The sequence below is a fragment of the Lissotriton vulgaris genome, chromosome 11, assembly GCF_964263255.1.
Source record: "Lissotriton vulgaris chromosome 11, aLisVul1.2, whole genome shotgun sequence".
Lineage (NCBI taxonomy): Eukaryota > Metazoa > Chordata > Amphibia > Caudata > Salamandridae > Lissotriton > Lissotriton vulgaris.
In genome coordinates, this window is record NC_141699.1 from 651,967,785 (window position 1) to 651,994,752 (window position 26,968).

General features: G+C 45.8%; 1 protein-coding gene across 2 annotated transcripts in view; it reads left to right on the forward strand.

Moving 5' to 3' along the window:
• The window catches only part of ADAM9 (ADAM metallopeptidase domain 9), a 563,447-nt gene that overhangs the window by 263,668 nt on the left and 272,811 nt on the right, over nucleotides 1–26,968 (forward strand). For both annotated transcript variants that reach the window (XM_086943740.1, XM_086943741.1), the window contains exon 6: nucleotides 20,460–20,661. In XM_086943740.1, coding sequence (XP_086799866.1) covers nucleotides 20,460–20,661 — 202 coding nt within the window. The remainder of the gene's footprint in view (nucleotides 1–20,459; nucleotides 20,662–26,968) is intronic.

Genomic DNA, 26,968 nt, shown 5'->3' on the forward strand with positions numbered 1-26,968 from the left:
CCCGTGGATAGTAGGGAAGGTGTTGGATAGTAAATTAAATCTATTCCCTATCCTACAGTGCCCCATCAGCGCAATGCGTTGTAATGGTTTGCGTTGTAAAAGTTGCGATGTAAAGGATGTTTCCCATTCAGACCAATCATGTAAATCTTCAGAAGCTTTATCATCTGTACTAACCATTTTCATTCTAATTTCCCCTGCAGTAGCCCATTCCGAGGCATCCTTCTCCTAGGATGCTATATTGGGAGGCTGCGGCCTAATTCAGTGGATGGTGGTTCACCAATTAGTCAAAACCAATCCCAATTCCAGGGAAGCAAGTTGATGTTGCAACTTCGAAACCCAAGGCTTAAGAATTCCAATGAATTTAAGAGAGTATCTATTTCAGGAAATGTTGGTCCAAGATATCCACATAGCGAATTCTGTTAGTAATCTAGATCTTAGGGCAAGAAGATCATCTTTGCAAGTGCTATGCACATGACAACAGTGAGTGGGAGCAATTTCCATAAATCTGTTGATTTACGCAGTCCTTGTAACACTTTGCCAATTTTAAGATCATACTGGTTTGGGATGTGCGTGACCTGTACACCCAGGTAACTAAAGTGGTCCTACGTCTATTTGTGATTGATTTTAGTCAGTAATCTGTCTGAAACCACCCCTACTAGAGTGGCCTGTGGGAACGCCACTGTCTTGTCTTTGTTCACAAGTAGGCCAGTTGCACCTTAAAATCTATCCATTTTTCCACAGCATGGATAGTTATCTATGAGGCTCTCTGAGGTAAATCAAACTGTCGTCGGAGTACATAGACCCTATATGCAACACATATCCAATCGGAAATCCACATTCTCCAAGGATCTCCCAGAGCTTTATCACCAGGGGCTCCATCACCAATTCAAACCGCAGTGCTGACATTACACCCCTGACGTGTACCCTTCTCACTCGCCGTCCTTTTGATATAATACCATCTAATCCTACCCTGGTCATTGACTTTGTATGCAGGAGGCAAACCCAGCTCTGAAACACTGAGCTGATACCCATGTCATGCAACACCCTAAACTTACTCCCAGCTATCTGTAACAAAAGCTTTCTCAACGTCTAGCGTTACCAGCGCACCTTTTACATCCATCTGCTGCATAGAATGCAATAGGTGAGCTAGTCTACAAATATTGAACATTGTGCTGCGTCCTGGGATAAATCCACACTGATCCTCATGTACCAACAAGCCCATTGCTTCAGAATTACGTAAAAGGTTACTATCATCTTCACGTTTGCTTGTGCAAAACTTCTCCCAGATTGCTTATGCAACATGTCTTCCCAGTTCCTTGTGTAACCCTTTGTTACACTTTTTGAACTACAGCATGCTAAAAGTAACTCAAGATGGAATCCAATCCTTGTTCACAACGAGAGTCTGCATGGCCGGAGTTCTTCGGAATCATTTCTATTGAAGAGACGTGGGTAGTAGCAGTGAGGGAAGAAAAGGGGTGTTCAACATGCAACCATCTATATCTTTGTGATACATTAATATCTTTCTTTAGTGCCTCCACGTATTTGCTATGATTGCAAAAAATGAAACCTCAGAAAATGTTTGCTTTTGCATTTTACATAGTGGAGTGGACGGATGGACGCACGCACACAAACATACACACATCAGCGTTGGTAATAGTTTCCAATTTATTTTCCTAATATTAAGCACATTTTGTTTTTTTATAGTCCAGTTTTTTCCAGCACAAAATAAAAATCTTCATCACACTTTTTGATGTAAACATTTAACTGATTTAACGCGCTCTCAAATATATCTTTTCGATCACAGATATTTTTGAGGAACGTCTCTGTGTGAACTGGTTAGCAGAACAACAGAAAACACAATATAGTTGAAATACAACAGTATTACCTAGCCTCACCACCTATACACAGTCATGATTTATCCCTTATGTCCTTCACATGTTGACTATAGTACTTAGAATGATCTTGTATGAGATCCGTCTGCGCACTTGGGAAGTAAGGTTTGGATGCAATACAGTATAGTATAACTTTAAAGATCGGGTACGTGGATATATCCGTAACGTTCTACTATGCTGAAAGGGGCATCCTGCTCATCCCTCCATTTTTAATGCAACAGCATTCCTTTAAAATGTCAAGGAAAATATTGTCAGTGATTTAAAATAAATTTCTTTTGATCCTCCCGAATATCAGGCATGGCACATTTTCACCTGTGCCCTCTGGCGTGCACCTCGATCCTGTTGTGCTGCTTGTAGGTCTTTGAGTCAGGTATATCTGTTTAGTATAATTTTTTGATAGGTCGTAACCATGACCGTATAGCTCACTCCTCTAACTTTTTTGCATGTTTCTAATAGGCCTTACAACAATGGCCAATCCATTCTGTATTAGCAGAGTGTCTGAGGTCCCCCATAACGACAGAGTGTCTGTACACTAGCAATCTCCCTGAAAGAGATTTAGCCCAGCTACCTGTCCTCTTTCTTTTTCTCAGCAACCTCTCCAGTTTCTGATTCTCTCCAAAACAAGCGGCCACATGCTTCACAAACAGCCCGGTCGCTCAATTGCATCAGCATTCTGGCATTCGCTCTAGTCATAGTGCCGGCACATAACCCACTTATAGCACACAATCCCACAATCCCACACAGCCAGAACACCAAAGTTACATGCATATTGTATACCACATGCTTCCATGCCATATAGACAGCACAATGACGTAAACTAGTCTGTAGATGTCAAATCCTTAAACATATGCACATTAAATTAATTTCCACATAGTTATAGCCCTATCCTCATTAATAACACATCGGAATAACAAAGGGTCTTTAACTTGCCTCATTTACTATTAGTTGGGCTGAGCTGAATCAAATGAAACTATTGTAATACTCTACAGGCGGCAGGATTCATGAAGGGATTTTGTATTATTCCCTGTGATGGAGCCCCCACGTAGCTTCTTTTCATTGTCAAACTTGGCTTTCTCTCTACTTGAAAAAAAACTACGATGTTTACATAAAACATTCACCTCTTAACCCTTTTGGTGCTCATGACGGCTCCACGCCGTCATGAGTCACGGTAGGCGTGTGCTCATGACGGTGTGGAGCCGACATGCCGCTGCCACTCCTCCCACGTGGCACTAATTCCCCGCCTGTGTGGGAGAATTAATGAGTGGGCGGGGTTGTGACAGAACCACGCCGCCCGTGAGGCATGACGGCGTGGAGCTGCCATGAGCGCCGAAGCGCCGCTCGCCCATCCCCTAGCCCCACCGCGCCGCTGCAGAATTTGCGGCGCAGGGAAGGGGTTAATCAGTCAGTCTTACATTTTACAGTGCCTGTTTCAGATGCTGATAACTTTTCAGTGGAAACATACAGTAATTGATTAGAACAGTTCCTTTCCTCATGTGTGGTGGACCTGCCCACAGATCCAGGCATTTTGGGACAAAGTCCTCCTTAGGATACACTCCATTACTAATGCTTCACTGCCTGGTGATCTGTTATTGATCATTCTAGGAGATCCAGGAGCACAACGACTATATCCCACATTGACACCACGGCTCTTCTCCCACCTCCTCCTACCCTCACATTTCAGTGTAGCTCAGATGTGGAAACTGCCCCAGGCACCCTCGCTCAATATATCTGCTGGAGGGCAGTGTGGATTATTTATGCTATGGAAAAACTCACTGCTAGTGTTTGTGACAGGGTCTCAAAATTTGGTGCACAATGACGCCCTTTTACCACCTACATAAAAACACCACAGAATGCTGGGGGGGGGAAACAGCTGATGATGTCTTAACCCCTGAGGATATCCGTGGTTTGTTATATGGTTTCCTCCGAAAAGGGGAGCGCGTCAGACTAGTCGCTCACACGTTTCTACGTGTTCTGTAGAGCGGGAGATGTGGTCTCTGTCCAGGTTTGTTTGGGGGTCGGTATGATGGATTGACTGTGACTGGCTATAACCTTTTGGATAATGCAATGTTACTATGTGTGTCTTTCTTTTTTTTAAACCAAAAATAAAGTTGTGGAAAAAAAGGGAAAGTATTTAATTTTACATAGGCTGAATGTACAAAGCCCCTTGCTTCTTCTGATAAATATAAAGTTCCAACCCAGAAGCTGAAAAACGTTGTCAGTCCACCATTCAATCAAGCAAGAGCTCTGTAGCCTAATACAGTAACAGTCCAACAGTTACTTCTGTAAATCGGCTATCAGAGGGAATGTTAACAGAACCAGACCCTATCTCTTCCAGTAAGCACACCCATCCATAGGCCACTGCATAGCATGCCTTTAGGCTGAAAGCAGATACATGCCCTTTGTTATGTTGTCATTTTTTCTAGATTTCCCCAGCATGTGGTAGGATGCTGAAAAGGGACATACACAAAGGAATGCCACCAGAGACCACCACTTAGGCGAGTGGCCCACGACTATTGACTTATGAGAAGCAGCTTGTTTACATGCTTGGGGGCCTTCAGCAGTCTGAAGTAGATTCCTTTGGAATATTATTCTGAATTCACTCGCCTCTTAGAAACTCCAGATTTTGTGCAAAATATTTACTCCATACATGAAATGAGGGACTTAAGCTGTAGTCCACTCCTTGGACACTAAATCTGGCAAACGCAAAGTAGACCTGATTTTCCAAACATTTGCCATTGTCCAGTTGGAGAAGGCCACATCAAGCTTCCCCATGATCTCACTAGGATCCAAGATCACGCAAGGTCTGAGGCTGAAAACTGCTGAAATGTATCCTTTGCAGGACCATTTTCACAATAAGCTAAAAGGACGTCGCATGGTGGTGAACAAATAACTACCTGTGTTTGAATAATACTTTCATCATCTGCAATGCAACTAAATGGATGTTTTGGGCCTATCACCCTCAATGTTGCCGTAATCATGGAATACTTACACAAACAGGGATGGGCCCCTGTCAAACTCCAGAGTCCTGTCCCAGCATTGCCCACCTCAGGGAAAAGTGTCAACTTGCTAGGGTGAGCCCCAAAAGTCACAAATTAACACGCCTCTGGTAGCTATGGCATACACAGAATAAACTTAACAGTAATAATGTTAAAATACCAAACTTTAAAAACTACAAACTGAATTAGAAAAATACAGTACATTTCAATTAAATAAAATAATACCAACAACAAAAATCTAAAAATGATAACCAGAGATACTCATTTGTAAAGATTTAAGTGAAAATAGCTCCAAAAACACTAAGGCCCACTAATAGTATAAAGACCGGGACTCAATGGCCTATCGTGATGGAGCGGGGGTCAGATGCACCTAACCGGTTTGTCCTTCTGACTCGGGGCCTGATTTAGATTTCGGTGTATGGGTTACTCCGTCACAACGGTGAAGTATATCCCGTCCACCGAAATATAAATCCCATAGGATATAATGTGCTTATTTTTCAACAGACAGGATATCCGTCACCGTTGTGATGGAGTAACCCGTCCGCCAAGATGTGAATCAGGCCCTTAGTCTTTTTTTTTATGAAACTCAAAATCCTCCCCCTTGGCAAGCCTGGCCAATGAAATTGCATTGAAATTGGTCATCTTTGCTGCAAAGTCCTGCTGATGACCTGGAGGTCTTGAAAGTCCAAATATTTTTTAGTCCCAACTTTTCAGGGTTTCTGGAGAAGCTCCTCTGGGCTACTTCTAAGACTCTGAGGACCGCGGGACAGCATTTAGGGGCCAGGACTCACTCAAGCAGAGACCACCATCAGGATGCAGTCCATGTCTTACTTATCAACTGGTCACTTCAGGAAAATACTTTTTGCAGTTTGTTGTGCGCCTGTAGCCTCAAAGGAGGTGAGACAATTTACCCTTGAAATACATTTCTTTCTCTTTGGTATAAGAGGGAGTGGGTCCAGCCCTTCAGATCTCTACACAGGTCACAGACAACAGGGTCAGTTCGCTTTTAATCTTCAAGAGGTCCTAAGGAGCTGTTGGTGATGTGCCAGCTTTGTTGATTTCTCTAGCCAGTGGGTGGAATGACTCCTGAACACAATCCTAACCAATTAAGGAAAGGTTGTTGAGTGCAGCCCTTCCTGTTTTTTGCACCACCTCCTGTTTGCCTTACTGAAAACTATCCCACATTGCAATACTTTGAGGGAAGTCAAGGTGGCTTAGGTCTACTACCCTTGAAGGGATCATGTTTAGGGAAATGAGCAGTCCCCTTTTTCTAAGCTACACCAAACTGTTTCTGCGGCCAGACTCCCTTCTCACTGGAACGGAGCCAGGCTGTCTTTCATGTGTCAGTGGAGCAAAGAGTTTCCCCCTCGCAGGTGTCTCCTTACATTAAACTATAAATGGGCAGGCCTTACCACTGCCCCGTTCAAGTTAATGAAGTTGCTGGTACCTCCGCAACTCTAGTTCCTGAGCTGATAGGTATCACATGCACCAGATCCCGCCCGTCCTGTCACCAAGCCGGAGACTTTTTTCTGCTCTGGAGCCCTTTTCACCCATCATTGTCCAAGCACTGGCTGGGCATCTGCATGCAAGTTAATGCATGCTAACCTCCATGGGCTCGAGGAAAGTACAATATAACTTTCTAAAACTTATTTTTCATAAATATTTATTAAAACATCTGACTTCACCAATGAATTGAATTTTTATTAGATATAAAAAATAATCTTTGACCATTCCAGTTGTTTCCTGTCAAAAATTGCAGATTAAAGTTTATAATCTGTACTTTGACATTTTCCAGGTTCCAATTTCAGTCCTGCCAGTAAAAATACGTATTGAGGGCTAGTCACAGCAAAAACATGTCAACTTCAATTTCACACATGTTTCACTGTTAAATATCAGGCACCCTACCTTTTGCGTGATAAGGTGTACTTAGGGGTGACTCATTAATATTTAAAAGTTGGGTTCCCACCTGTCAAAAAGAGTTATTTTGACACGCTTGTCCATAGGATTTGAAGATTCTTTCACTGGATTACACATGGCAGGCCTGAAGTTCTAATTTACAGGCCAATCATGGGTGCTGCAGTCCACAGGTGGCATTTAACACATTATACTATGAACTTATAGGCACGTTAAGTATGTCAATAAGGCGTAAGCCAATTTACCCATGTTTAAAGCAAGTACACACACCCTTTACTTCGGTTTAGCAGGGGCAAAGTGTACAGAGTCCGAAGTACAATAAAAATATGATCCCGAAAAAGATGAAAAATCTTGAGTGACCATACAGAAAAGGCATATTTGCTACAGGAAGGTAAGAAGGGAAGATCCCTACCTACTGTGTTATAAGTCAGAGAGTTAAGATTTGCTTAATGTATGCTCTAAATTACTCCCAGGAAAAATTCTTGTAGATGACCATTGTCTTTAGCGCAGTTGAAACTTATCATAGGGTATGACCTGAATCTGGTCTTAGACAAATCTAGGGACTGGTCTGGGCAAGAGTAAGTCATTCCAACTCTCTGTCCAAAAATAGGCTTAAGTGGCTATATCAGGTGGATCTTGATGACATCTGTCAAATACAACCCCCAATAGAAACCAACTACACTTTTTATTAGAAGCCTGGAAAACATATGCAGGATTGGCATCACACTCGTGCATAAGATCCAGACCTTGAAAATCGACCTCATTACCATTTCAGACCAAGCACCCATTGAGCAAGACATTCAGGTAGTGGCACAAATAGGAAGAAGGACTGGATGGCAGCTTAATGACAGACTGATGCACTCCAAGCCAATAGGGTAAGTAATAGAAACTGGTTTGCTGTTATTCCTGTAGAATAATGACAAAGGGAAAATAGAAGACCAGGTGTTTTGGGATGCCCTGAAGGCTATTGTGTGAAGGAAACTCCTGTAAATTTCAGCAAAACTAAATATGGAAAGAACAGAAAACGAGTCTATTTAAAGCCAAGTGAGTGAAAATGCTCAACACAGATATGGCAGAATATGCCTTGTTATGCTTTATGCTGAAATACTTTGATGGTAGCAGTCAGACAGGCAGACTGTTAGCGAGTAAACTGGGGGAAAAAAATAGCAAAATAGAGGGTGATGAAAATTATAAATCATAATCAGTTATAGAATTTAGACATTGAAAAGATGCCAGACACATTTGGTGACTACTACAAAAAGCTATATAAGGTAATTGTAGAAATAGTTTGAGAGAGACAGGCAATACCCGGGGCTTTGTGGTTTTTTAGGGGAAAAATGCCCAAATAGTTCTCTGTATCTTTGAGTGTTTTCTATTAAGAGCATCAGGGTTAAAGCCGGACGTCTCAGAAAGAGCAACCGACATGTGTTTTGCCCTAAGTGGCCGGCACGCCTAGGGCTTTTTCAAGGCAGAAAATCTGAGAAACTATGTCCAGTCTCATTTTTGTAGTACACATCACATGAAAGAAGCCAAAGAAAAGGTCTGCAGTCGTTAATAAAAACAAAATCAAAGATGCAGAGAACTTTCTGAGCATTTTTTCCTTAAAAAACCACAAACCCCCAGGTATTTCCTGTCTCTCTTCGACTATTGTTAACAACATTCAGTAAGACAGTAGGTGTGACATGCTGACACAAGCGCCTGTAAGACGTTGGCCTGGTATATGCTGTCTACTAGTTATACTGGGCACCTTGCACCAGTTCAAACAACCCTCATTGATTAATAGGTTTAAGACAACCTTTATTGAAAGCTATCCTAGTGGTAGCTCTGGAGAGCAGCCTTCAGGCTAAGTCTTGAAGGAGTGTAAAGCAACTTGGGTTAACAGATTATAACCTCTTGAATGACCAATTGAAAGGAGAACCACACACAATATATATAAAATATATGTATTTATTACTAAACACTCTCTACTAACCTCTTTATGAGATTAGAGAGCAAGATACACAATATCAACACACTAGAACGTAAGTAAATAGCACAATATACAATGGGCCCCAGGGGGAGACCAAACCATATATTAAGAAAGTGGTATAAGAACCACGACTTGACTAGACACAGTGCCTAGAGCACGTAGAATCGCTGGGACCCAAGGAACCACCCAAGGTAGTGACACAGAGGACCCACGGGGGACACGTGCAGTGTGAGAACACAGCCGCAAGATCCGTACAATCCTATAGGAAAGTCGCGGTTAGGATTTTAAAGATTAGGGACACTTCGGAGGGGACTTGGAGCAAACCCTTTTAGACATAGAAGGTTCTAAGGCCAGCACCCATGTGAGCACCGGAGTACTCGTTTTACCTCACCCAGGTAAGCCGGGTGCATAGGTGCCAAATGGTGTCGGGAATCGTCATCGTTTTCAATGGCGAGTTGCTGCAAAGTGCTGCTGGCGTGGAAAGGAAAAGTGTCCGGAGTGATCCAAGCCTGGATCGAAGCTGTGAGGGGGGGGGGAGGGGGGGGGCGGTGTCCGGATCGGAGACCAACAAGCCTTAGCAACAGCAACCCATGCGGTGAGAGTAAAAAGGCTTTAGGATGGGCCAGCAAGGTCTGGTGACTCCCCAAGCGATGGAGAGTCAGGGCACGTCTGGAGCAACAAGGTAAGCCCGTTCAAAGTTACCCTTCTCAGGGACCCACAAGTCGACGGACAAGGGATCGCGAAGGGACCTCGAGAGGAATCACTAAATACCAGCCCACGAGTCACTCGTGGAGTGTAGGCCAGTAATCTTCGGTGGACTCACTGCTCAGGGTCTGGACTACGAAGCATATGCTGCTGCAAATGGTCATGGTGTACAGGAGTTTGGGTTGCACGGTCCCCACGAGGACTTTGGATCTCAGGTTTGCTGAGAGCACGGATCTCCCTCCGGGAAGCTTGGAAACCCACCTCCTGTGTTGCAAAGGCTTTGGAGTCCTTCAGGAGCTGCGTAGTTACAAACCAGTATGTATTGGCAAGACACAGGTTTTAGTAGACAGGAAATAATGGCGCTCCAGCACTATTAACGTTTTAGTCAGTAATTGAACAAAGTAAAGAAGGTGCTGTCAGGGAGGGGAGACCCTAAAAAAACCCTCAATCAGTGTAGTCAAAGACCACACAATCATACGTTAACAACAGTCCTGCGCATTCATAACAAATAGCATATCATGTAGATTAATATTCTGAAGCACAAGAAAAAGTCCAACGTAGGAGTCTGATCTTGGTTATTTTCTCTTTAATTGGTCATCCGGCATAGGTTACAAAAACTGTACTTCAGAATATTAATCTACATGATATGCTATTTGTTATGAGTGCGCAGGACTGTTGTTAAGTAGTTACAAACCAGACAGATGCTTCTTTGGTGCCTGCCTTGCAGGGGGGTAACTCCTTTACTTCAAGGGAGATTCTTCAGTCATCCAACGAAGTGTAGATAGTTGAAGTTATGGGATTCTGTAGCAGAGATTCGTCCAGGTAAATTTAAAGTCCTGTAGTCAGGGGTTCCTACTTTATACCCAAGGAAGGGGTAGGACAAACTCTGGGGACCTACCTATGGAAGGGTCAGGACAGAAGGGTGGTTACACCCATGTCCTTTATCCAGTTTCGCGCCAGAGCAGGGGCTGGTAGCCCCTGCAACCGGGATGAGCTGGACTATGCACAGGGACACCAAATGTGCCCCCAATGCAGACATCAGAGCACTCTCAGAGTGCACACACCCCGCCCCAATACACTAAAGCCTGTCTGGGAAGTGGTTACACCTTGTGTAAACACAGAATCCAGATAAAGTCTGCGATGAGGGAGCCAGAGGCACGGGGTGCTGGGAGTCGGCAGCCTCCAACATAAACTATGTACCACAATGAAGCCGGTCCCAGTGGGGTGTCGCTAGTGCAGTCTTTTGTCTGTGAGTGCAGGCATCTCACAAAAAGTGAAGGACTGGTCTCAAACACTGCCTGGTGTCATACTTCATCATTGACCAGTCCTCGCCCTCTAAAAACTTGGTTTGATTAATGTCGGGCATACACCTGACAAAAGGGATGCAATTCTAAACTAAGTGGCGGCCCATGGGAGAAGGTAGTGAGTTAAAAGGCCATTAAAAGTGTCAGCTTAAATTTAATAGTGCTGGCATCTATATGGTAGTTTAAAACAAGGTTATCGGTGTAATGGGGAAAAACAATTAAACATCAGCAAAAAGTGGGGGTAACTATACAACGCAGATCCTACTCTCATACTGCGGCGATCTCCATGACTCCGAAGCCAGGCAGAAACCCATCCCTATTCTGTATAGGCCTGTATCTCTGCTAGATATAGTTGTTAAAAACTTTACATGAATATTGGCAGCGAGACTGTGGAGGGTTCTGCCGGATGTTCTGGAATCAGGCCACTATAGCTTTATCATGGGCAGGTGATGTGGGGAGAACACACAGAAAATTGTGTGCAGCATAGATAAAGCACACAGAACCTAAAAGTTAGCGCTGATTACTACCTTAGGTTTTGAGAGAGCTTTTTTCGGGGTTGATTGGCGTGTCCTTTATACACTTTGACAGATATTGGGTTAGTTGTTAGATTCAAGGGCTGGGTACTCTGTGGGTACAGAAGTCTAACCACAACAGTCTGGGTGAACAGCACCACCCCTTGCATATTTATAATTGAAAGGGAGACCGGACAAGGATATCGGCTGTCTCATCTGCTTTTTGTCCTCATTGCAGGATTCCGGAGGGGAAGGATGAGCCAGAATGAATGTATAAAAGGGGTAAAGAAAAAAAAGAAGGAATATAAACTAGCTATGTGTACGAATGACATCTTGGTAACATTGACCCACCAGAGAAACTCGCTGCCTGCACTTCTAGAGGAGCTAAAAGAGTCTGTTCGCTCAGTGGACTAATGCATCCACTGCAGCAGCTTGTGTTGGACCTCATGGTAACTGGTTCAAATCCCTTCAGGTCCACTCAGCCTTTCATCCATCTGAAGTAGATACAATGATTACCATTGAGTTGGGTAACTATACACATCTGTTATTTAGCAGCAAGAGGCCTACGGGTGTACGTGTGCTTTACAAATACACGTTATGTTATGTTTAATGTTAAAATAATGTGGGAAGATATCAGACTTCCAAATTGACCTGACCAAATTGTGAATATTAAACTGTCTATCGCAAAAGAAGGGGCGGACCTCCTCCTGCAGGAATGTCCCTTTCTATGAGCCAAACACCAGATCACAGGCGTGGAGGGTCAAGTAGCGACCTCGCTTGAAAAAACAGTCTCAATTAATGACCATGGGACTGTCCCGGTGTGGCAGAATAGCAGCAGTCAAAATTATGTCACTCTCCAGAATACTTTATATTTTTCAATCACATATTTTTTTTCTTTTTTTCTTTTTTTTTTTAAGCTTTCCCAGCCCCCTAAAAGGGGGCTGGGAAAGCTTAAATAGATGATTTCATATGGGCGGGTGAGAAAAAGTAAATATCACACTCACTGATGCAAAAAAAGCCAAAGGAGGGAAGGCTGGGTTAATAGAGCGCATAGGTTCGATCCATCACTAGCAACTAACATTACACTGAGAGTTTGGGATAAGATAACGGTGACATGTCACCTAGCTAATTTCCTGTCCCCTTTGACCCCACCATGGTGGGAAATCCGGCTTTCTCACAGAGAACACACAAAGTCCTGAATGCCCAATGGGCAGCCCACAGTTGCAGTAGGGGGTAACAATGTTTGATGAGAATGGGATGACATCCTTTGAATCCTTCAAAAGTGATTTTGCACTCCCTGAATTTGAGACATCAGATATGCTCAGGTGAGACACTGGAGTCTGCATCCTGAAAATAAAAGGCTCATTGTGGGGAAAGTTACTAGATTTGATCAGTGGGAAATCAGAAAAAAAGAGTTAAAAAAACTGCTGTCCGAATTCTATAAACTATTGCAGGCACCTGAAGATGATGGCAAACCCCCTGGTATGAAACCCTAGGAGAGGGAGATAGGGAGCTTATTATCAGACCCAGTGGTAAGAGATGCATGTGACTGGGTGTAACACAGCGAGAAGCACATTGGTTAAAGAAGCTCAGTTTACTGGTATCACATCTCAACGTTGGGAATCGGTCAATCAAGCAGGGAATTTTAAAGTGTTCTATTCACCCGCGAGGGTCTCAAGATGCTGGGGAGGTGGGGTGGGCAGCTTCGGGTTATCCGAAACGCCAGGTCTTGAGTCTCTTCCTGAAGGTGTGCAGGGTGGGGGAACGTCTGATGTTGACAGTGAGCTCATTCCAGGCCTTGGCAGCGATGTAGGCGAAGGCTCTTCCCCCTGCTCTGGTTCTGCGAATGCACAGGGTTTCTGCCAGGGTGAGGTCGGCTGAGTGGAGGTTTCTTTTGGGTATGTGGAAAGAGACTCTTTCGTCGAGGTATTTGGGTCTAATGTTGTGGAGTGATTTGTAGGCGTGGGTGAGTAGCTTGAACGTTACTCTCTTTTAGACTGGGAGCCAGTGGAGGTCTCCCAGATGTTGGGTCATGTGCTCATATCGTGGGGTACTGAGGATAAGTCTGGCGGCGCTGTTCTGGATGGTTTGGAGTTTGTGTAGCAGGGATTCGTTGATTCCACCGTAGAGGCCGTTTGCGTAGTCCAGTCTGTTGGTTATGAGTGCCTGGGTGACGATCTTTCTGGCTTCGGGTGGGATCCACTTGAAGGTCTTGCGGAGGGAGTTAAAGCAGGTGGAGGCGACGGCGTTGATCTTACAAGTCATGGTGAAGGAGGAGTTGAGGATAATGCCAATGTTCTGGGCGTGGTTGGTAGAGGTGGTTGGGCTTCCGAGGGCCACCAGGTGTTGCCCTAAGGATTGGGGGAGGGTCCCAGGATGAGGACCTCTGTCTTTTCCGAGTTGAGCTTTAGGCAGCTGCTGCTTATCCAGGCTGCAACATCTTTCATTCCTTCCTGGAAGCTGAGTCTAGTGTCTTTGGGGTTCTTCGTGAGAGAGAGGATGAGCTGGGTATTGTTGGCGTAGGAGACTATGCTGAGTCTATGCTGTCTGACGATGGCAGCTAGGGGAGGCCATGTAGATGTTGAAGAGCGTGGGGCTGAGCGATGATCCTTGGGGTACTCCGCAGCAGATTTCTATGAGTTCTGAGAGGAAGGGAGGGAGTCTGATCCTTTGGGTTCTGCCGGTGAGAAAGGAGCGGATCCAGTCGACGGCGGTTCCCCCGTATGCCGGCATCGTGGAGTCTGGCTATGAGAGTACGGTGGGAGACTGTGTCGAAGGCTGTTGAGAGGTCTAGCAGGATTAGAGCCGCGGTGTGGCCCTGGTCAAGGAGCATGCGGATGTCGTCGGTGGTGACAAGGAGGGTGTTCTCGGTGCTGTGGTTGCTGCAGAATCTGGACTGGGAAGATTCAAGGATGGCGTTCTCTTCGATGAAGGTGGTTAGCTGGACGTTGACGATTTTCTTAGTGACCTTGGCTGCGAAGGGTAGGAGAGAGATGGGACGGTAGTTCTTCAGGTCCGTGGGGTCCGCTGTGGGTTTCTTGAGGAGGGGCTTGACCTCTGCCTGTTTCCAGTCGTCTGGGAAAATGCTGGATGGGAAGATGGTGTTGATGGTGTGGCATAGCTCGGTTGCTATGGCAGCGGTGGCTCTGTGGAAGATGTGCAGCAGGCAGGTGTCCGTGGGAGATCCTGAGTGGGTGCTCTTCATGGTTGTAGTGTTTCTTCTGTGGTGACCAGGGTTCAGGTGGAGATGGTGGGCTGGCTGTCCTCGCTGGAGGAGATGGTGGTTTCTGGAACCTGTTCGCTGAAGTTGTCATAGAGGGTCTTGATTTTCGGGTGGAAGTAAGAGCCAAGCTTGTTGCAGAGGTCCTGGGAGGGTGTGACATCTGTGGCTTCGCTTGAGGGTTTGGTGAGTTGCTGGATGATAAAGAAAATGTTCCTTCGAATTGCTGGAGTTGGTAAGGATTTTGCTCCAGATGAAGGTCCTCTTGGTGAATCTCATAAGTTTGTGGTTTTCTGTCGTGGCATTCTTGTAGGCGGTCTGGTCTTTGGTGGTCTTGCTGTTTCTCCATCGTTTTTCGAGGCGTATGGAGGCGCATCTGGCTTCTTGGAGGTCGGTGGTGAACCAGGTGGCCTTCTGGGGGTGTTGTCGGTCTAGGTTGCGGAGTGGTGCAAGCTTGATTGCGCAGCTAGTGATCCAGTGGTGTAGTTCCTTGACTGCAGAGTTGGCATTGGTCGTGGCGGAGGTGGGGTCGTGGATGATGGTGGAGTTGAGGTGCTCCTCTGTGACCTTGCTCCACTTCCTTTGTAGTGGGCGCAGTGTGGGCTTGTGAGCGGTGGTGGTGTTGACAGAGAAGTGTACGCAGTGGTGGCCGTTCCAGAGGAAATGCGAGGTGTGGCTGAAGTAGATTTTGTTCCCTCCGGGGAAGATGGGGTCGAGGGTGCGTTCTGCCTTCTGTGGAGCTGCTTCAATCTGAGGTTGGTGAGGTTGTCTAGGATGGTGGCGGAGTCGGGGTTGCTGCGGTTGTCGAGGTCGAAGTTCAGGTTTCCGATGAGTATCTAGTCCTGGGAGGTGATGGCGTGGGGTACGATTAGGTCCACAATGGTGATGGTGGTGAAAGAGGCATGAGGCCTGTCTGTAGGCAAGGGTGCTGCAAAGATTGTTTCTAGGGATGGGCTGGATCTGGAAGTGGAGGTGTTCGGTGTTGGAGAGGGGGGGCGCTCGTGCTGGAGGTGGAAAGTCGGAGGGAACTCGTGTGCGATGGAGAGTCCTCCTTCTGGGCGGTAGGGTGGTCCGTCCTCCGGATCTTGTTGGTGATGTCGGGGCGGAGGAGGCGTTGGTCCTGGTTTCCATGAAGAAGGCAACGTCTGGTGAGAGGGTGTCGATGAGGTCCCAGAACTCTACGGCATGTCTGTGCAGGGAGCACGCTTTGAGGAGGATGCACTTCGCGGCATCAGTGGTGTTGGCGTCTGGTGTGTGGGTGGCGGCTGTTGTTGTGCGGAGGGTGTTGAAGGTTCGGCGTCAGTGATGGCATGAGAACTGGCCATGGGTGGAGTTCGGCATCAACAGCTGGCAGCTGTAGTTCCTTCCGGGGTTGAGTGCGAGGAGGGCAGCTGGGTCATAGGAACGGGTGGTCGGAGAAGCAGGTATCTGGCGCTTGACGCAGTTGGGTCGTGGACAGGCGCAAAGGACACCTGCTGGAGTGAGAGGGTGTGAGAAAAAGTGATCTCTAATACTATAGTGAGGGAGTGTCCTAAATCACAAATGTATTGTACAGAATTATTAGACACCGTAGAAATGTGTGATAACTCCAGACCCTCATATCCTACGTATATAGTACTAGGGCTATCTCGCTGATTGTCATATCCTTTACATTCTAGGAGTGGGGGATTCATTTTCCTGATTCTATGATCGGCTAAGCAATGTATTTTAGCAAACTGGGGCATAGGTAATCTGCCGGATACAAAGGACTGATTATATGAGGTCTGGAGTAAGGTGGACGGGGAGAATCCATACAACGTAGGATACAATCCTTAGAGTTTGAGAAAGAAGGGGCGACGATATGGCAAAGAAGCCTTAGAATTCGTGGAAATAACTTGCTTCAAACATCTACGTGTCCTCAACATAACGAAAGAAATACTGAAGAGGACAGAAGCCCCCGTTGTGGAGAAAAATACAATACGAACTCTCCAGGGAAGAGGACTCGGTTCTAGCCACCTTAGGAAATCAGAAGCGCTAGCATTGTGGGGCGGGTAGTAATACGTTGATTACGGTTTGAGTTAGTTTGATTAACATCGCTTGCAGGGCTGTTGTTGCAGAAGACCAGCTTCTTGTCGTTTATTGGTAAACCTGAATAAAAAGAGTTCATCCTAAAAGTAGGGTGTCACATATATTCTTAGTTTTTTAACACCAATATGCCGCTCGCGGTATGTTTAAGATTCTGCCACCAGATGGCAGTCAAAGACTAATATTCTAGTACCATTTTCTTTTTTTTACCAGCAAATCTAACTTCCTGATTTACACTTAAAAAAAAAAGTAGAAGTGTCCGTATTTCACTACGTAATACATGTAGGCTATGTCACTTACATGAGGGGCCTAGGTCTGTACTCGTTCTTATCTCAAAGCACACAATCATCCTGATTAATGGGGTCAGTTGGAAGGTTGTTGAGTTAATTCAATGAAAAATTGCGCCAAGTTTTCGATCCTAAAATTACAGATGAGCTCGGCCACAAGAATACAAATTTGAGTAAATCTTTCACCTGGCGCAGACGATCCTAATTACGACCTACTGCGGTTTCTGGTTGGACATGGCTTGAATCAAAACTGGCAATTAAAGTATTTGGCAAACTTCCATTCTTAAGGGCTCGCTAATCTCTGGCCTAACCCACAGAGGGACATTACTTAGGAAAAAACTGTTTAAGCACACTTGTCTTTGGTCCTAAATTGGACGGAGTAAGCTCCAGCGCCCCCTGGAGGTCTGCGACCTTGCGGTGGACGCAGTTCGCACATGCTTAAGGGCGGCCCTGGACATAGCTCTCGTCAAAGGCCTTACAGTTCGTGGTCCATCTCAAATCCCTATTTAAACATTCTTTAATCACTTATTTATTTATTTACATTTTTATACAATGCACCTTGACCTTACAGGGGTCCTTACCACATCTTCCAGAAAAAGTAGCTGACTAACTGTTCTCCACATAAGCAGGTACCAAGGAAAGGTAACTGCCTGGATTCACGGACGACTTCGCCATCTCTGTTTTTATGGATTCAAGGAAAACTCGGTGAGACCATACATCACATATTCCCAAGGACCCTCAGTGCAGTTTCCCCAGTTCAGGGAAACAAACCTTAGTCACTTAACATGGCGGCTGTTTTTGCTTCAAAGACCTCATCAGCACAGAAAGGCTAGATTGCAGCCTCAAACGCGCACGAGAAAGACCTTAACTGATGCAGCTTGCAGAAACGCCCTCACCAAGGGGCCTCGCAAGGGGGGTTGAAGGGCGAAAAGGCCGTTTATTCTACCCAACCAGCAATAAAGTATTCAGCATTAACCGAGGTATGCTTGAACTAGAAGCAGCCAAGAACGCACTGTAGGCCACCAACCAATATGCACAAATGTTTAATTGTTTTTCGTTGAAGATTCTGAAAATCCTAAATGGCAAACAATGGAACGTGGAAATACTCCAATCCACGTTCCACCACCCCACATACAAGCAACCATGCATGATTGGCAGTTGGCATTCGGACCACATGGAGAAACCGAAGGCTCTCTGGCTAGAGTTGTGCAAGGGTTCATGGCCCGGTGCAAGACCACAAAAAACCGAACCCGAGTCATCTTGTACGCAGCATATGAAACTGTAGTTCATGAAATAGTGCCAGAGCGGAAAGAAAGTTGGGCAAGCTTCTTAGGCATAGCTATAAATGGCTCAGACTGAAGTCAGAAAATTTGGACCTGTTCCTCCCCTCCTTAAGCCACACACTTCACCTGTGCTATTCTGCAGAGCTCCATCGTATCACCGCTGTTTTTCAAAATCGGTCTGTGGACACTGGCGCAAGTAATCACAAAGCAGCAGCTTGAAATATACTCTGAAGGGTCCCAGCAGGCTGGCAGTGATGCAATACACCAGCATTTGATTAGGAAAAGTAATAGACACATGTGAGCTGAGACAAAGGAGTGCTGTCTGTGGGTAATCCTCTCAAAGAGTGGCATCCTGGAAATCTGTGGGCGCGAAGTTATCATTAGTGCACCCTTTGACCTTGCCATGGCAATTGTGAGGGGCTGTCCATAATCCATGACACCACAATCCCTGCTTCCCAAGCCCCAGAGCTGTCTTTGCCTAATTTTTGCTATTGTACCGGTCATAATACCACAGCCATTAACCATGATTTGAGAAGGCCTATCTCGCTTCAGAAAAATAACAAAAATTAAAATTACCAGTGCCCCGGTACTATGCAGACAGATCGCAGAAGCATAATAAAAGCTGGGACACTGATGAAAATGTACACGCTCTAGGGAATCCCAAACTAGGTAGCGCTTTGTGCCTAATACTAAAGAAATCAAAGCACTGCGCTATGAAAGAGCCACACTGTGCGCTGCCTTCAAAGCCTTTGGGCGTGAATCCCGTTAGACAATGACCTCCCCTGCACTCTAGGGAATAGGCCTACCCCTTACCCATTCCAGAATCAGCAGCAAAAAAGCATGAGTATTGAACCCATAGCTCTTAACGCCTTGAGTCCACTCCTGAGGTGCTGACCTAGTCTACCATAGTTCAAAATAGCCTCGCCTTTTTAAGGATTCATTCAGCCATCAGCAAGCGGAACCCATACAAAGGGACCTGGAACTTCCACGAAAAGCTCATAGGACCCTACATAGCCAATGTCCGATGACCCAATTCAGAAGCTTTCCAGTTGACTACCTGATTTACTACCACTCTCAAATGGATTTCTCCTAATAAGTTCTACATTCATATATTTCATTAAGCCAAGAGGCCTCAAAGTGACAATTCACAACTTTTCAAATCAGAGAAAATGAATAAATAATGGATAAAGAGCACGTTGATGGATAGATTAAAGCAAATTAATATTTCATGAGATCGATTTTCCCATACAAGCGTAGAATGCTTCCTTGGTAACTAGTAAATTAGTGTAGCATAAACCATCAAAAATATTTTCTCAGATAGGAACAACTATAGATTCATACCCACACATGCTATAATCGCTGTCCTGCAAACCACACCTTTGAAGCTGAGATTTGTTCACATCTGTTGACTGCACAGACATGTTTCTAAGATGATTCCAATCAAAGGGATTTCCAGTTGAACAGTACTATTGGTTAGTTTTGTAGTTGAAGCCCTGATTGGGTTGGAGTCCTTTTTGTTCGTTAAAGGACCCCTCTTCAAAAGCCTTATACCAGTGCTTTACCAAGCAGGAATAAATCCATCATAACTATTCACTTAAAGCAATACATTTCAGGATTACCTTTTGATATGCATGTTGATGAGTTTGAAATACTTTCATATACACCAGAGCCTTCAGCTATACTAATTCTGCTTCGTTTTCTTCTATAAACTGACCTTTTACGTGACAATTGTTGATGTTGGACGGCATATGCTATTGCCATATTCTTCGTAAACTATTTCCCTTCCCTAACCCATACCGGGGTTGTGCTCTTTCGCTGCCCAGTTCAATATCGTCAGTTGATAATTCTTCTGTAGTATGTTAGAAGGTTCCATAGGTAACGACAGTTTCGAAGATCTAACTGAGCCCTGTTCATTTGAAGAGAATGATTTGGCAAGGAGTTAGTGCGAGAAGGGGAATTGTGATAAGCTTTACAATGTTATATCTGAGCAAAATGAGCTGCAAGTTAATGGTTAATTCTGCATCTTTTGTCCTTTAATGGGTTGTTAATATATGTGGGACTTTGGGTTGTCGACCATTTGCTGTCTTTTATCATCAAAAATGTTAAGTGTTTATACGTCTTGGGCAAAGTTAAGTGTTTGGCTAAAATTGATCTAAATGTGTGTTATAAATTTTTTGGGAATGATATTTGGGATTGTCTATTTATGAATTGAGTAATGTGCAATATTTCTGTAAGAATTTAATTCTTGTAAGTATAGTATTTTTATTGATAGATTATAAGTAACAACAGGTGATATTTGTTTCCCACTCACAGGGGGTTGCTGCAGCTAGAGAATGTCAGTTACGGCATTGAGCCGCTAGAGTCTTCCACGGATTTCCAGCATCTCGTCTATCGCTTAGAAAATGTGAAGAGTGAGCCTCTGATGTGTGGGACCCCAAAGGGCCAACATACGGTCGTCCCTGATGAGGAAGACTTGGAGCAACTCCACCCGCCTTCTATGAGCCAGCTTCTACGGGTACGTTTGTATCTACACGAGTCAGTTTCTTACATGAAAATATATTGCTTGTGGTGCAAAGTTAGATGATGTTGGTCATCTCAGCTTGGCTAATTTTAAACATTTGTGATATCTGTTATGAGTCTTGCATTTAGCAGCAATAGTTACTTACATTCTACATTAAAATGTAACTAAGAGCATGTTTCTATATCCCATCTTGACATAAAATTGAGCAATATCTCCACTTGTGTACCTATGAACATTGATCTATTCTGGTAGTGAGAAGGCGAGCACTCACTGTCCATATACACCACTTGAGCAAAAACTAGATTGATTATATTATAAGTGTTATGTAATTGAAAACTGCTAAAGAGCAGCTGTGGGGGTGGTTGACATTCATACAGCTCCCTCTTAGCAGTTGTGTGACCTATCTTTGTCAGCAGTATCCTCAATTTCTTCTAAGACGGAAAGACCAGGAACCTGAGAAAAACCTGCTGCCAGTTACTTCACAGTTGATTGTGTGTCAGGCCGTAGCATATTTAGAACCACTAAAGAATGGATTGTGTGGTCCTGGAGCGTTCTGGGTTACTTATCTGTGATGCTTCTTCCTAACAAACCCAATTTCCTTATTTTCTCTATTGTAAGCTAAACATATTGTCGCTTCAATCTATATTCCTATTAGAATTTGATATCAAAACCAAAATGTTCCCTTATAACTGTAAAAGGATATCACAATTTGGTCTTTATGAAAGATGAGTAATTACACAAAATTGCCCCATTAATTTGAAGTTTGAAGCACTGGATATCTTCCATCTTTTTATATGATTGTAAAGTTGGATATTCCCAGTTTAGCGGTGAATTATTCAAATGATATTAGAAGTTGCCTTCTGAGAGATGTTGTGACTCGCAGTGTGCATAAAACATTGAGTCAAGCAGTAGGTATAAGTGATTTAACTCGCATGTCTTTTGTGTGGGGAATGTGTGCCTCCCTTAGGTGAAACAGTTGTATTGTATAGATGAAAAAATAAACTGGGCATCCAAGAAACTGTGTTTGCAATTCATCCCCTGGTTAAACTCTGTTTCACTCTAGCACTTCTTTTGCATCCCTGCCTAGGGATGTGATAATATAGCCAACAAGTGAGTACAATGACATAGAGCCAAGCCAAGGTGAGTATTGGCAATAGCAATGATACAGTGAAACAGTAGGAGAGACATTCATACTTAAACTTACATTTTCATACTTATTTATCAATTTCCCTGCAATTCCCAGTTTTGCTTAGAGAATCCTCAGAAAGAGATACGTGGAAAAGATGGCAGTGCAAGCCATGCTTTAAACAGAAATCATTCACAAAACTGTTTCCTAACTGTGCAACTCTGGTGAAACCAGCACCAAGAGTGGAGTGCTTGTAAAAAGCATATGAATCAGTCCATATCCCTGTGCTAGAAGTGGACCCATGACATTTTAATAATGAGAGGAAACAACATTTAAGCAACTGAAACAATTTACCTACCTGTATAATTTAAACTGCATGCAAGAAAGAGCACAGAATTAAACTTCAACAAGGTGGAACTTTAGAAGTGTAAAGCAACTCCAAATATGTAAGCAGACTTGTTTTATTTAATGATAATTGTGAGAAGTTGGCCCGATATGCAGCGTTCGCTATTCTAGCGACCACTATGCATCGGTCCAAACGACCCTTATGGTAATTGGTTGTAAGTCAACCTTAGACCAGCTATCCTAGTAGCGTGGATACGAGCAGTCTTCGGGCTAAACTCTAGAAGGCGTGTTAAGCCAGCTGTTATACCATCACATACCCCTTGAACACCAAGTGAAAGGACACCACACAAGTTGTTATGAAAATAAACAGTATATTTATAGGAATCACAACAGCCCTGTACTCTTTATGAGGACAGGGTACTAAGCACAGAACAAAACTCTTAGGAAAATACTTCAAGTGCACAATCAATACAAGTGCCCGAGGGCACGGAAAGTTTAGTGGTCTCGGGCGGACCCGATAAGGCAAGTCGGAAGCGAGGGACTCGGGAGGCTATGCGGGCACTGAAATGCCGAAGTTACCTAGCCACAAGGGCTGCGGCTGCCCAAGTCTTACAGGCGTCGGGGGTCTTCGCTGACGAGCCAGGAGCCGGAAGGAAGGAGTTGCTGGTCGGTTGTCGTCAACGAGTCACAAGCCAGCGGCTCGTGATAAGACAACGTGCTGAACAGCGAAGCAGAAGGACCCCACGCAGATCGTGGAGATGCTGGGAGACTGCACTTCGGTGCTGGAGCTGCTCAGGGTCGGGGCTTCTCGGACCCCAGAGCACTCACCAGAGGATTCCTTCGGTGGTTGTGCTGGTTTAAGAAAGCGTGCAGGTTTTGATGATGGCCGGTCCCTCGAGGTCTCGTCGCACCCACGGATCTCAGCTGAGCTGACGATGTGGGTAGAGGTCAGAGGTGCCAGGGAAGCCGGTTCTCGTCGAGCTGGGCAGTCGGATTCCTGAGGAAGGACTTGCAGCAAACCGCAGAGTTCTTAGATGGTGCCTGCGGACGCAGGGTGACTACTCCTTAGCCACAAGGGAGAAATCTTGAGAAGAGTCTCGAATGTCCTTTCGTAGATGATCTAATTTGAAAGGGTCCCCGCTCCGGCCTTTATTCTAAAGAAAATGGGTGGGTACATGACTAGGTCCTGCCCTAGGGGCGGGACCAGGAAGGAGGGTAGTTACACCCCTCTCCCCTGCCGGACTTTCCCCAGGTCAGGGGCTGCGCGCCCCGGGAACTGGTTCTAACCGGCAGATGCGTAGTGAGCACCGGGGTGCCACTCCGCAGTCACCTTCTTGTAAAGCCCTACCTACCCAGAATACACAAACCCTGTCTGGGACGGTGCGAACACCGCCCTGGACAGGAAACCCTTTGTCCAAGCTCTCCCTACTGGAAGGACTCCCAGCAGCAGGAGGTCAGACTCGTGTCTGTGGTGGCAGCATCCATTTTGTGGAGCTGAGGCTTCAGCTAACTTTAACCGGGGTTCACAGTTACGTACATGTCGTGTCCCTCTAGAAGGGTGGAATGCTAACCTCGTCGCCAGCATTGGTGAGGGGGTCAGCATCCCGATTCGTATGACACCTTACTCGACATGTCTTGATAACGCGGTACCGAAGTTATCGATATGGTATGCGTTATCATGGAACAGCCATTGGGTCTTGGTTCCGCAAGCTGCAACCGGGCTCGGCTAGTGCCGGAGCCCAATTCACACGATTCCCCGCACTCTGCCTTCAGGATTGTTAAGGCCTGCCATAGGAGTGACTGATAGGAACTCGGGTGTCCATTGTAGGGTTAGATATAGGGATACTATACCTAAAGCAACGGGCGAGTACGCCACGTTGCCCCAGCTGTCGCGCAGCCAGTTGTGTCAGATTTAGATGGCCATCCAGGGGTGGCATAATACATGCTTCAGCCCCTGGTAGGCCTTGGGTACACCGATGCCCTGAGTTACAGGGTCTGACAAGGTGGCCCAGTTCCAATTGGGTAATGCACCTAAGGTACACACATCAATTTAGCGAGAGAACAGCTAGGCTGTGGGTCTGATTGGCAGGCCCACAGCCCGAGAAAGTCGTAAACCAGTGAAACAAAAGCAAAAAATCTGGGTGATCATAGGATTGCAGACCCTACTCTCCTACATGACCCCCCCCCCCAAACGTTGGGACAATAAACTAACCTTGACCAGGTGAGTCTTCTTGTTCTAAGTGGAAATACCTGGAGAGCCCATCTGCATTGCCATGATCAGTGCCAGGTCTATGCTCCACTGTGAAGTCCATCCCCTGTAGGGAAATGGACCACCTAAGCAGTTTGGGGTTTTCACCCTTCATCTGATTTAGCCATAGGAGGGGCTTATGGTCGGTCTGAATCTTGAAATGAGTGCCAAACAAGTATGGCCTCAGTTTCTTCAGGGCCCACACCACAGCGAAGGCCTCCCTCTCTATAGCTGACCAATTTTTCTCTCTGGGGATCAGCCGTCTGCTTATAAAAGCAATGGGCTGGTCATTACCATCAAAATTCAGTTGAAATAGAACAGCTCCCACACCCAACTCAGAAGCATCTGTTTGGACAATGAATGGTTTGGAGTAGTCTGGACTCTTGAGGATAGGTGCTGTGCACATGGCCTGTTTTAGGTCATCAAATGCTTTTTGACAGCTCGCTGTCCACTGAACCTTTTTTGGCATTTTCTTACTTGTCAGTTCATTAAGCGGAGTCACAATCGACCCGTAATTTCTGACGAATTTTCGGTAGTAACCAGTCAGGCCCAAGAAAGCTCGAACCTGAGTCTGGGTGGTTGGAGGAGCCCAGTTCCTGATTGACTGTATCTTGCTCTCCAGTGGTTGAACTTGGCCTCCACCGACAAGGTGGCCCAAGTACACAACCTGTGTCTGCCCTGTCTGGCACTTGGTAGCCTTGATAGTGAGACCTGCTGCTTGCAGAGCCTCTAACACTTTCCGCAGGTGGACCAGGTGATCCTCCCAGGTGGAGCTAAAGACAGCAATATCGTCAAGATACGCCGCACAGAAGTCATCCAGCCCAGTGAGAACGTGATTCACCAACCGTTGGAAGGTGGCAGGTGCATTTTTCAAACCAAATGGCATTACCACAAATTGATAATGCCCACCAGGGGTAGAAAATGCTGTCTTAGGCTTGGCGTCCTCAGCTAACCTGATTTGCCAATACCCAGCCGTCAAGTCAAACGTACTTAAGTAGTTGGCCGAAGCCAATCTATTGATAAGCTCGTCTGCCCTTGGTATTGGGTGGGCATCAGTCTTAGTGACTGCATTGAGACCCCTGTAGTCTACGCAGAACCTCATCTCTTTCTTACCGCCCGGGGTGTGAGGTTTCGGCACTAGAACTACGGGACTAGCCCAAGGGCTATCCGAGGGTTCAATGACTCCCAACTCCAACATTTTCTGCACATCTGTCTTGATGCAGTCTCTAACGTGATCAGGCTGCCTGTAGATTTTACTCTTGACGGGCAAGCTGTCACCAGTGTCAACCTCATGGGCACACCAATTGGTCTGACTCGGTGTTAGAGACAACATATGCCGGAAGGATTGAAGAACCCGTTTACAATCCTCCTGTTGATGTTCGGAGAGGCTGCCACAAAAGACAACACCATCTACCGATCCATCGTCAGGATTCTGAGTGAGCAGGTCTGGGAGAGGGTCACTCTCTTCCTCCTGTCCCTCATCTATGGCCATGAGCAAGCTCATGTCCTTCCTGTCGACATATGCTTTGAGCCTGTTGACATGGAGCACCCGATGGGGGCTCCTGGGAGTTCCAAGGTCTACCAGGTAGGTGACCTCTCCCTTTTTCTCCAGGATGGTGTAGGGCCCGGACCATTTGTTCTTGAGTGCTGCTGGGGCCACTGGCTCCAGCACCCACACCTTCTGTCCGGGCTGATAAACAGTCAAGACAGCCTTTTGGTCATGCCAAGCTTTCTGGAGTTCTTGGCTGGCCTTAAGGTTTTCAGACGCCTTCTCCATGTATTCAGCCATCCGGGAGCGGAGGCCAAGCACATAGTCCACTATGCTGGTGGCAGACTTTTTGAGAGGTCTCTCCCATCCTTTCTTCACCAAACACAGGGGTCCTCTTACAGGATGCCCGTACAAAAGTTCAAAAGGGCTGTAGCCAACCCCCTTCTGTGGGACTCTCTATAAGCGAACAAAAGGCAGGGAATCAGGACGTCCCATCTACGGCGGAGCTTTTCAGGTAGTCCGTGAATCATCCCTTTCAGGGTCCTGTTGAACCGCTCAACAAGCCCATTGCATTGTGGATGATAGGGTGTAGTGAACTTGTAGTTGACACCACATTCCTTCCACATAGCAGTCAAGTAGCTCGACATGAAGTTTGCACCTCTGTCAGAGACGACCTCCTTAGGGAAGCCCACTCTGGAGAATACTCCAACTAGGGCCCTTGCCACCACAGGCGCTGTAGTGGTCCTAAGGGGAATAGCTTCAGGATACCTGGTGGCATGATCCACTACCACCAGTATAAACTTGTGCCCTGATGCTGTTGGGGGTTCCATTGGACCGACAATGTCAATCCCCACACGTTCAAAGGGCACCCCCACCACAGGCATTGGTATAAGGGGGGCCTTTGTGGTGCCACCTGACTTACCACTGGCCTGGCAAGTGACACAGGAGCGACAAAACTCCTTGGTATCTTCGTTCATGTGGGGCCAGTGAAAGTGCGAGACAAGCCTGTCCCACGTCTTCGTCTGGCCTAGGTGTCCTGCTAAGGGAATCTCGTGGGCCAAGGTAAGAAGGAAACCACGCTGAGACAAGGGGA